Source organism: Plectropomus leopardus, unplaced genomic scaffold (genome assembly GCF_008729295.1).
Source record: "Plectropomus leopardus isolate mb unplaced genomic scaffold, YSFRI_Pleo_2.0 unplaced_scaffold2642, whole genome shotgun sequence".
In the NCBI taxonomy this organism is placed as follows: domain Eukaryota; kingdom Metazoa; phylum Chordata; class Actinopteri; order Perciformes; family Serranidae; genus Plectropomus; species Plectropomus leopardus.
Window position 1 is genome coordinate 1 of NW_024628735.1, and position 11124 is coordinate 11124.

Consider the following 11124-nt stretch of genomic DNA (forward strand, 5'->3'; position numbering starts at 1 on the left):
AAAATATATATAAATTTCTAAAGTTATTTGTGGTTATAAATATAGTTTTTTGGACATTCTTTTCCCAATTTTTAAAATTATTTTTAAATAACGCTCACTACATATCATTTTCTAGAAAAGTCATAATAGAATTAGTAATTTAATCTGTAAAATGTCACAAAAATATTGGTCATTGCCTTTTATCCCCATGTTTTCAAAATAAATCAAACCAACTTTCTCAGAGGGTCAAATAGCTTCTGAAAGGCTTCTGAGAGCGACACAAGAAAACGGATGTCGTTCGAGGTTTCAAACAGTTAATCAAGAAAAACCGTGAACTCACCGTGAAGTTTTTTCTCCGTTTGTTCCAGCTGAGCCTCCGTCTGCACACAAAGAGAGGAAACAGAAAATTACATGTTTGAAACACTCAAACACGTACGTTTATACAAATGATCATCTGTCTCTTCTACGTGTTAATCTCTCACTTTATTTCCATTATGTCTTGATAATATTTTGCTACCCAGCACTCCTGGAACATGTTGAATTTCGGTAGAATCTGTCAAACTAATAGCGCTGATCTGCGCAGTATATTTGCCAAAGTCTCGAGAGATGGTGAGTAAAACATAATTTAAGATATCAATTCAACTGATTACATTGGATTAAATATGGATAATTTAGTAACAATTTAATATGGATTAGATTGTGTTTTTCTGGTGTTTCTGGTCTGTAAAATAAAAACAGAAACGCTCTCTGTCCTTCACCTGGTCCAGCCTCTCATTGGGTCCCTCTGCTGCTGGCTCCTCCCCTCTCCCTGTGACATCAGAGACTCCGTTGGCGCTGGCGGACTCGTCCTTCTCCGTGGTAGCGCTTTGGTTGCCGGGGGCATAGCGCTCCTGGAGAGCTGCAGGGCAATCACAGATTATAATCTATTCTATCTATTCATTTATTTACTTATCTTTATCTATTTATTTATTCATTTATTTAATTATCTATTTATACATAAATTTATTTGCTTTTCTGTTTATTTATATATTTATCTATTTTACTTATCTATTTATCTACTTATTTACTGAATTGTTTACCTATTTATATTTTCATTTACTCACTACTTACTTATTTCCTCACAGAGGACATTCATTAATGAATAAAAAAGTTATTTTACAATTATTTTACTGTGGGCACCCTCATAAACTGGATGTGCTGCTGTGAACCAGCTGGCCATGATTTGCTCTCCACTTTGGTTTGGTACATAAAAAAAAGTCAAGTATCTCCTGCTGACTTTAACTAACAGCAAGTAACAGCATCATAAACAATACAAACATTTCACAATTATTCCACACGGCTTCCAGTGTCTGAATGTAAATATAAAAAGACAGAGCACGGTCCCTGCGGACACCTCAGAGCACCGGCTGCTGGATGCTGATCAGCTGATGGAGACGTCACACCTGCTCTGTGTCTCTCCTGGAGCTGAGACGGCAGCCTGTAACAGCACACACCTTTCAGCTGCTTCTGCAGGGTGGAGTTCTCCGCCTGCAGGCGGAGCAGCTCTCCATCCACGGGACTGGAGGCGGGGTTAGGCGGGGGGCTGGACGCAGACGCTGCTCCTCCCTCCTTCAGGCCCTGGTTCTCCTGCTCCAGCTGCTCGATCTGCGTACACAGCTGCAAACAAAACAAGATGGGACTGACATCAGGCGGGTTTCCATCGCAGATTTGTGCTAAACTTTTTAAAAAGTGGACTTAACATAATGTGGACTGTGTTTCCACTGAGTGATGTTGTGTGACTTCTCCTCTGATGATAACATCCCAGTAACCATGGTGATGGATGGACCTTTATTTCTATTGCAGCCATCGCGCTAGCCGTCATTATTTTTTATCCAAGGCCACATAGGCGTGTTATGGAGCTGTGATGGAAACGCGATTTATGAGGGATTTCTGGGAGCTGATTTCACAGAGGAATTGTGGATTCAAAACTTCCAGATGATCTGCTCAACTTTTGAAGAGTTATGTGATGCAATAACAGCTCTTGTAGCGCCCGCTGAATGCGTCATTTTGACTCATTTTCTGTGAACACGCTCAGAGCCTGAAGCAGAAAGAGTTAACAGAAGCTGGGTTCCCATTGTAGATCTGCACAAAACTTAAGCGATATTTTCGAAATTTCGTTAAAAAAAAAACAATTGCGAGATGACTCTGTTTCCACTCAGTGATGTCAAGCGACTTCTCTGGCAATAACATCCCAGTAACCATGGCAATCAATGTTTAAAACATTAGCAGGTTTATTTCACTGCAGCTGCTCAATAAAGCCGATCTAATATCTAATAATTTCTTTGTCTGGTATCGGAGTGAAGAAGATCTCGGTCTCTTGCTCCGTCCACACACACCGAGTCATGTTTTGTAGAAAGTCGTGTGACTTTGTTGTACTTTTTCTTCTTCTTTGGGTTTGATGGCGGTTGGCATCCATAAAGTCGCATTACCGCCACCCGCTATTACACATCATATGAGCTATAAAAGTGAAAAAAAGTGTTTCAATTGCAGTTTTGCAAAATCTGGCTTTTTCAAGTAGCCTGAAACATCACTTCATGAGACTGTAATAACTTCTTTGTCATAAATGGGAGTTTTTTCTTTCATTTACGTGTTTCCATTAGGCGTATTTTGTATTCGCAATTGAATTTGCGCAATTTGAGGGTTAACGGAAACCTGCTTAGAGACAGGTGATAACCACCTTGGGGGTTCCCGTCATCTCAGATTGAGGCTTTAAAGTTTGGCTGTCTGGACAGACGCCCTGGAGCGGGCTGTCGGACATGTCCGCACTGGAGCGGGCTGTCGGACATGTCCGCGCTGGAGCGGGCTGTCGGACATGTTCGCACTGGAGTTGCCTGTCGGAAATTACGGCATGTTAGTGGTGAGAGTAAAGACAGAGTGAGAGTGACCTTGGAGAGTTCGGTCATCAGCGTGCTGTTCTGTAGTCTGAAGTCTTCCTCCTGACTGTGGAGTTTCCCTTGAAGCATCTCGTTCTCACTCAGCAGCGCCTCCACCTCCTGCAACCACAGCCAGCGTTATTCATCATTCATTATTAATTATCCTACTTCATATTCTAAAGCTTCTTTACTGTCTTTGCACAAAAGCAAAATGAATGGAGCCGGATCTGTGTGGATGTGAACAAAAAACCCAAAACAAAGAAGAAAAGATTTAAAAAAATAAAATTGACAGTAATTTTTTTTTTTTTGAAGCTAAGAGTTTTTTTAATCAGATAAATGAAAAAGGTATTCAGTGTTAGAAATATTGATGCTAGACTCACATGTTCAAACAAAATTTAAAAACCTGGACAAAAAACTCATAAAAGAATATAAATTACAAAAACAGAAGAAACTCACCTGAGCTTTTTTGCTTTTATTCAAAGCCTGAGGAAACGGGGAAAAAAAATCATGAAAATAAACATCATTAACAAACAACGTGATCACAGCACAAATTCAAATTTAAGGACTATTTAATGACTTTTAAGGCTGAATATTTATAATATATAATTTCAGACATTTAAAGACTTTTGTTACCTTTTGTGCTTTGACAAAATCTCTTTCCAAAACCACATTCTTCTGACGGACGGCGTTCAGCTCTGAAACACAGCAAACGTCATCATTAGAGCTATCTTAATCTTCATATTGCTGCTGCAATAACACTTTTACAGCACTGTGATGACTGATAATGGCTTTATGGAGATATAAAGATTTTAAGTATTGTCCCATAACAATGATGTCAAACTCAACACAGCTGCAGTGTTGATCAGATATATTTTCCCTCTATAGTAAAATAACCCTTAGAGACACATTTTAGTCTCTTTTCTTCTTCCTGTTGTGATAACTGTGTGTGTGTTGATGCATGTGTCCTAAATGTAGTCCAGATTGTGTATTTGAGTGTAATCAGTGAATTTGCAGCTCAGCTCCTACAATAAGTCTAAAATACACTGTGGAAACTAAATAGTTACATTCAGACTGTTCAGGTCCAAAAATGCTCCATTGAAACCCATTCAAACTGACATTTTTGATCCCACAGCCATCAGAGCAGAAAAACAGGACTTGTATTATTTCTGGGTGTCATTCTGGGCTTTTGACTCTGAATTTGTCATTTTGTTCATTAATCATAAGGGGTTAACATCACGCAATGGATAGCCGTTAAAAAGTAGCTCCTCGGCTAACTCGGGTGCATTTACATTTGTTTATATGTGGATAAATGTACATTGTCCCTTCTTAAATAAATAATTACAAACGACAAATTACTGTCAGGAATCAGCCACATTATTTATCAATAATTAATCATTAACAGTTAATGAAAAAAAACTTGATTACTCTGTATTTAAACAGTGTGCATGCTGTTCTTCTGTTCACAGTATAATCTGAGTAAATAAACTCTTTGACTCATTAATGAAATAAAATACAAGTCAATTAATTATTTCATGAATAAAACAAACAGGCGGCTCACTGAACGTCTCCGCTCTGCTCGTCTTTCTCTGACATGATGGTCAGACTGATATCAAATCATTCAACGGAATAATTCTGCAGAAATCACAGGTTTTTCTGAAGGACATTAATTACAAACTAAACATGCAGGTGAATTTATTCCTGTATCGTTGAAGAGTTGACAGATAAAATGACTGCAGGCTGATGTTCATGTAAGAGCGCTAGCTCCAAAAATCAGACACACTGAACACTGCAAAAATTCCCGAAAGATGTTCAACCAACATGATCTGACATGAAGGTCAGTTACTTGTCACAGATAGTACGACTCAGCCAGTGAAATGTTATTTAATAATGTCTTCATCTGAGAAAACAAACGACCCTAACCCTAACCCCAAATCTCAAAATCAGACACAAGTTTAACCCTCTGAAACTTGGATCACTTTTCTTGTGCTACATTTAAATGTTTTCACAAGTATTTAAACCTTCAAACCCGAAGCCAAATGGTTTGCTTTCTTTTGAAAACATGGGGAAAAAAGGGCAGTAAGCAACTTGGAAAAATGTTCCCCAAATAGCAAGATGTCAGTAGATTTAGAAAATTAATCCAAATAAAAAGCTTGGAAAAATATGTGCAAAAATTTATATTCATAATCATTGTAGTTTTTTCCCTGATCGTTTCCTACTAATTTTACTAATTTTTTATTTTTATTTTTCCTCTTTTAAGGGTTAAAACAAGAAGTGTGCATTACAAACTGACCCTTAAATCCTACAGTTGAAACAACATTATTTAAAACATATCGATATCGATATGCACCTTATCTTAACGCATCTGTTTACAAATATCTCACTTAAAAACTGATATTCAAGTCTAGTTTTAACTTTAAGTTAGGGTTTTGAAGTACTACTCCTGTGTTCACACAGAAGGGTTTTGTGTTTGTTATGGGGTGTTTATTCAGCACATCTGTCTGTTTAAATTAATTGAATATGCCTTATCACAGTCATGGAAAATGTTTTCATTTTTATATATACAGTAGATACTCAGTATGTTAGCTGATTCTCATGGACGCAGCAATGGTAAAATTAAAATAACTAGCTGGAATGTAAGAGGGCTGAACAGCCCACTGAAAAGGGGAAAGGTGTATGCTCATTTACGGGCACTTAAATCAGACATATATTTTCTCCAGGAGACACACATTAAAAAAACAGCAGCAAAAATACTATGTCCCTCATGGGCTTCTCAGGTCTATCAATCCAACTTCAGTACAAAATCTAGGGGCGTTGCAATTATGATAAGTAAAAATATACCATTTATCCATTCTCAAACAATTTCGGACCATAGGGGCAGGTATGTGATAGTTTGTGGGACTCTGAACTCCACGCCATTAATTCTAGTAAATGTTTACCGGCCCAACTTCGATGACCCAATTTTCTTTCAGAACCTTTACAATACCCTGCCAAATTTGTCAGATTCAAATGTAATCATGGGTGGGGATTTCAACTACGTCTTAGACCCTGTTCTCGATCGATAGCACTCCCAAACTGCTGTATTTAGAAACAGTGGCATGCTCAACAATCTTATGCAATCTTATAATTTGGTGGATATCTGGAGGCTTCTCCATCCCACCGCGAGGGATTTTTCTTATTTTTCCGCAGTACATAAATCTTATTCCAGGATTGACTACTTTTTGATTGATTCTAAGCTACTACAGTCAGTTGTTGACTGCACTTACCATAATATACTAATATCAGACCACGCTCCTGTTTCATTAAGTCTTGACTTGAACCACAAGAGAGGTGCATATAGCTGGCGTTTGAATAATGCACTATTAAAAGATGAAAATTTCTGTACCTATCTCTCTGATAAAATAGAACTGTATTTAAGCAGCAACGATACGGGCGATGTAGATGATTCCACTCTGTGGGAGGCCATGAAGGCTGTCCTTAGAGGCCATATAATATCATATGAGGCAATAGAGAAAAAAAACTCTAAGGAAAGATTAACTGAAATCGATGATCAATTGACCAAACTAGAAGCCTCATACAAAACTGAGCGTAAACTAGAAGTACTTAATAAAATAACAGCTCTACGGTATGAATATAACTCTATAATGTCAAAAAATGTATCAAAATTACTAGTACAAGTCAGACAGAGATATTTTGAGCTTGGCGACAAGCCACACAAGCTATTAGCCCGCCAGCTAAGGCAAATACAGGCTTCTAGAGCCATACATTGTATCAAATCCGAAAAAGGAACCTTGCATACTGACCCAGTGAAGATCAATGAATGTTTTGCAGATTTCTATGCTAATGTCTACAAGTCACAGGGCGGCCCAGACCTTCAAGCCTTTAATGCATTCTTTGAGAGTCTGGATTTACCTAAATTATCATTGGACTCAGCTGATATGTTAGACAGAGCCATCAATCTAGATGAGATTACCCAGGTTATCTCTTCCTTTCCAAATAACAAAGCACCTGGTCCAGATGGTTTTAATGTAGAGTTTTTCAAAAAATTTGGCTCTAAGGTGTCCCCGCTGCTCTTACGAATGTTCAATCACACAAAGTTATCCTCGGCTTTGCCGCCTACCTTATATAAAGCTAATATTTCACTAATCCCAAAGCCAGGCCGTGACCCTCATATGGTATCATCATATCGCCCGATTTCGCTATTATCCATCGAAACCAAAATTCTTGGAAAAATTCTTGCCAATAGACTCAAAGAATGCATATGCTCCATCATACATCCAGATCAAACTGGCTTTATGCCCGGTCGACATATGTACTTTAATTTACGCCGCCTTTTAAATATACTACATGCCAAGCATTCAGGAGAGGCGGTTGTTATTTCACTGGATGCGCAACGCGCGTTTGATCAAGTAGAGTGGCCTTACATGATGTCTGTGCTCAAAAAATTTGGATTTGGACCCTCTTTCATGAAATGGATTGAAATAATTTACTTACGACCGACTGCATCAGTTATTACAAATCAGAATATCTCCCCTCCATTTGCAGTTCACCGTGGGACCCCTCAAGGTTGCCCCCTCTCCCCCTTTTTGTTCGCAATTATCATCGAACCGCTCGCTGCAAGTATCAGACAGAGTACTTTAATCTCCCCCATTAACATGTTTGGCTATAAACATCATCTTTCATTATATGCAGACGACGTCCTCCTGTACATTTCTCAGCCACAAGCATCAATACCTCCTCTCCTGACTCTCACTGATAAATTTGGTGGCCTCTCAGGATTTTCTATCAACTGGGAGAAAAGTGAACTTATGCCCGTCTCCGCAACAGTTAACAAGACATACTTGCAATCCATTCCATTTAAAAAATCCTACAAAACTTTTACATATTTAGGAGTGACTGTCACCAAAAATCCAAATGATCTCCTCCGGTTAAATTGGCAAAACAAAATTGAGCAAGTCAAAACTAATATCGAGTTTTGGAGAACCCTCCCGATATCTATGGTTGGGAGGATGAATGCAATCAAGATGATTGTATTGCCCCGCTTGCTCCACCTTTTCCAGTCCATTCCATGTTTTATTGCGCAATCATATTTCAAGCAGTTAGACTCGATTATTATACCTTTTGTTTGGAGTTATAAAACTGTTAGAATCTCTAAAAAACACCTATCAAAACCAAAGGATATGGGAGGTTTCGCTTTGCCGAATTTTAAGTTGTATTATTGGGCGGCGCACTTATCTATTCTTGCATGGTGGAAGAAGGGCCCTCCCTCGGAGGCAGACATCTGCCCAGCATGGTTGTGTATAGAAAGAATGCTTTGCAAAAAAACTTCACTATCTGCTCTTCTTAACAGCCCTACTACTGTTAAAAAGGAATGCTTTAACAGCAGTTTTGTAATTGGCAACACCATAAAAATCTGGAAGCAGATAAAACATTACATTAAGGCTCCAAAAATCTACTTGGACACCCCAATATGTGAAAATCATTCTTTTTTGCCAGGTCTGTCTGATAGTGTTTTTCTCCTCTGGAAGCGGAAAGGCATTTGCAATATAGGTGATTTATATATTAAAGGCATTTTTGCCTCATACCCACAACTTGTAGCTAAATATGACATTCCCAAAACTGGCCTTTTTCGATACTTTCAAATTCAAAATTTTGTCAGGACCCACTTATCTAACTTTGAAATTCTGGAAGAACACGGGGTCCTTGAGGCAATAAATAAGTTTGACCTTGCTACTAAAGGGGCAGTCTCCTTCTTCTACCAGATTTTGCACAAGAATATTAATTTGAACACAGCAAACATTGGGCAGGCATGGAAAGATGAACTGGGTGCAGAATTGGAAGATGATGTATGGGATGAATGCTTAAAAAGTATCCATAACTGCTCTGTGAATGTCAGGCTTTGCCTTATACAGTTTAAGACATTACATCGACTGTATTACTCTAGAGAAAGATTGCACAATTTCTTTCCCGATGTTTCACCCATTTGCAACAGATGTAAGTCAATGACTGGTAATTTAATACACTCTTTTTGGTTTTGCAGCAAATTATATACATATTGGAAGAGTATTTTTCATTGCTTTTCTATGGCTTTTGGGAAATGTTGGGAGCCTAATCCGCTTGTGGCCATCCTCGGGGCAACTACTCCCCTATCTTCTGTTAACAAATATGAGAAGAAGGCTATAATATTTGGAACTATGATTGCAAAGAAGTTAATTCTCCGGGCATGGAGGTCAGACTTTGCACCCTCGTATGACTTGTGGCTGGGTGAAATGGCAAATATGCTTCACCTGGAAAGACTGAGATTTTTGAATGAAGACAGGGGAGATATATTTAAAAAGATGTGGGATCCGGTGCTGCAACTACTTCAACGATAGGACTACTGTGTCCACCACTGTGAAACGCCTTGCTGTGCATATTCCTTATTTTACCATTCACCATTCACTTTGCAGTTTTTCTTTAAAACATGTATGTCTAATTTGTTGTCATGACTGTGGTCTTTGCTACTTCTCTGTGTGATGAGCTGATCATGTTCGTGTTCTACTTGTTTATTGTTTACATGGGGGGTGGGGGGAGGGCCTTTTTGCCTTTTTTTTTTCTTTCTTTTCTCTTTTTTCTCATATGTTTGTTCTGTGTTCTTTCTCATCATAAAAAGCAATAAACATATAAATAAAAAAAAACTGATATTCATTGTTGTTATTTCGTGTTGCATAATCTTGACTCAGCAAACACACGAACTTGAAAGTCTCCTCGTCATCATCATCATCAAACAGAGAAAGTGCAGAGAGGTGCTTTTTACCAGCCGAGTTCTTCCTGAGATCATCAGACAGCTGGTAGTTCTGAGTCCGAAGCTCCAACAGCTGAGCCTGCACACACGTGCGCGCACACACACACACACACACACACACACACACACATACACATTATCATCTCATATCATTATCACCTCATGTTAAATTATCCTGCTTTGACTGAACTGAATCAGTAGCTTCACAGTTTCAGAATCTTCTTGTTTGTCCAAACTAAAATGAAAAGACATTTTGTGTGCACTGTCACAGTCAATGATGCTGCTAATCATTGACATATCCCAGACTGACATCATTGAAAATAAATAAATAAACTTATCATGTAGTATGCTGAAAATAAGTCTTTTTTTCTTGTGTTGTGTTTTTTTTTTCATCTAAAGAAATAATGGCATTATGACTAAAACCTGGCATTTAAAGGGTTAAAATTCATAAATTTGATGAATATTTGATATTTATTACTAGGACTGATGTTGGTTGAAGCCATAAACTCAATGGTAGTAGAAAATAATATTGATGTAGAATATTTTTCAAAGCTTGATTTTAGAAAAGCAGTTTCCTTTATCTCAGTAAGGTTTTGAAAGCAGGACCACATCCACACAGATATTTGTAGTGGAGTATTTTCACAGCACTTTTACTGCAGTAACTGATCTGAATACTTCTCCTGAGGTCCATGTATACCCGCTGAGTGACAGACTGTCTATTTTTTATCATATTTATTGCAGTTTAGGGTGAAATGACAGCAGACAAACAGCAGCAGCTCTGTGTGTGATCGGACCCCGTGACTGTGTCCCGTGGATGCTAACATGCTAACTAACAGATAAAAACAACCGTTAGCATCAGGAAGCTAACATGAAACCAGAGGAGGAGGCTAGGCTAACTTAAGCTAACACAGAGCTAGCGGCTAACTGCCGAATAAATATCTATCAGTTTATGATCGATCTGATCAATAACCGAGCCCAGGTCGAGATGACATAATTACATTAATACCGTCAGCCCAACGGCAGCTGCGGGACCATCGGCTAACGGTTAGCAGGGGGGAGCTAACGTCCCTGACAGAGATGCCGCACCTGCCTGCAGCCCACAGGTGTGACACACGACTGACAGCTGCCTGCGCGCGAACCCCACGACCCGAAACATCACCTGTCGTGTTTCTATCTCACCTGCATCCGATGGAACTCCTCCTCTGACAGAGCCTGAGACATGGCCATGTTTACCTGAGCTGCCAGCTAGCAGGCTAAGCTAGCGGAGGAGACGGAGGAAGAGCAGAGAGGAGGAGACAGACAGAGCTCTCACTCTGACTGTGTTTCCAGGAGACAGAGCACTCACTCTGACTGTGTTTCCAGGAGACAGAGCTCTCACTCTGACTGTGTTTCCAGGAGACAGAGATCTCACTCCTCAGTTTCATACAAAGGGCTTTATTGGCATATAAGCTC

General features: G+C 39.0%; 1 protein-coding gene across 1 annotated transcript; it reads right to left on the bottom strand.

Moving 5' to 3' along the window:
* Nucleotides 1-100: 100 nt before the first annotated feature.
* Nucleotides 101-10941, bottom strand: LOC121966953 (GRIP1-associated protein 1-like). The gene is made up of 8 exons (XM_042517019.1): nucleotides 10852-10941; nucleotides 9685-9751; nucleotides 3525-3586; nucleotides 3348-3374; nucleotides 2904-3011; nucleotides 1473-1635; nucleotides 738-877; nucleotides 101-359 (listed from the first exon to the last, which is right to left on the bottom strand). The coding sequence occupies exons 1-8, from the start codon at nucleotides 10897-10899 to the stop codon at nucleotides 294-296; spliced, it is 681 nt and encodes a 226-aa protein (XP_042372953.1). The 5' UTR covers nucleotides 10900-10941; the 3' UTR covers nucleotides 101-293.
* Between the last annotated feature and the right edge of the window lie 183 nt (nucleotides 10942-11124).

What these genes read in the sequence shown, in the direction of transcription:
- LOC121966953 (XM_042517019.1), bottom strand. Translation starts at nt 10,899, where the DNA reads ATGGCCATGTCTCAGGCTCTGTCAGAGGAGGAGTTCCATCGGATGCAG. An exon ending in AGGAGTTCCATCGGATGCAG is followed by an intron (nt 9,752 to 10,851) that starts GTGAGATAGAAA and finishes ACGTGTGTGCAG; the next exon opens with GCTCAGCTGTTGGAGCTTCG. An exon ending in ATTTTGTCAAAGCACAAAAG is followed by an intron (nt 3,375 to 3,524) that starts GTAACAAAAGTC and finishes CCGTTTCCTCAG; the next exon opens with GCTTTGAATAAAAGCAAAAA.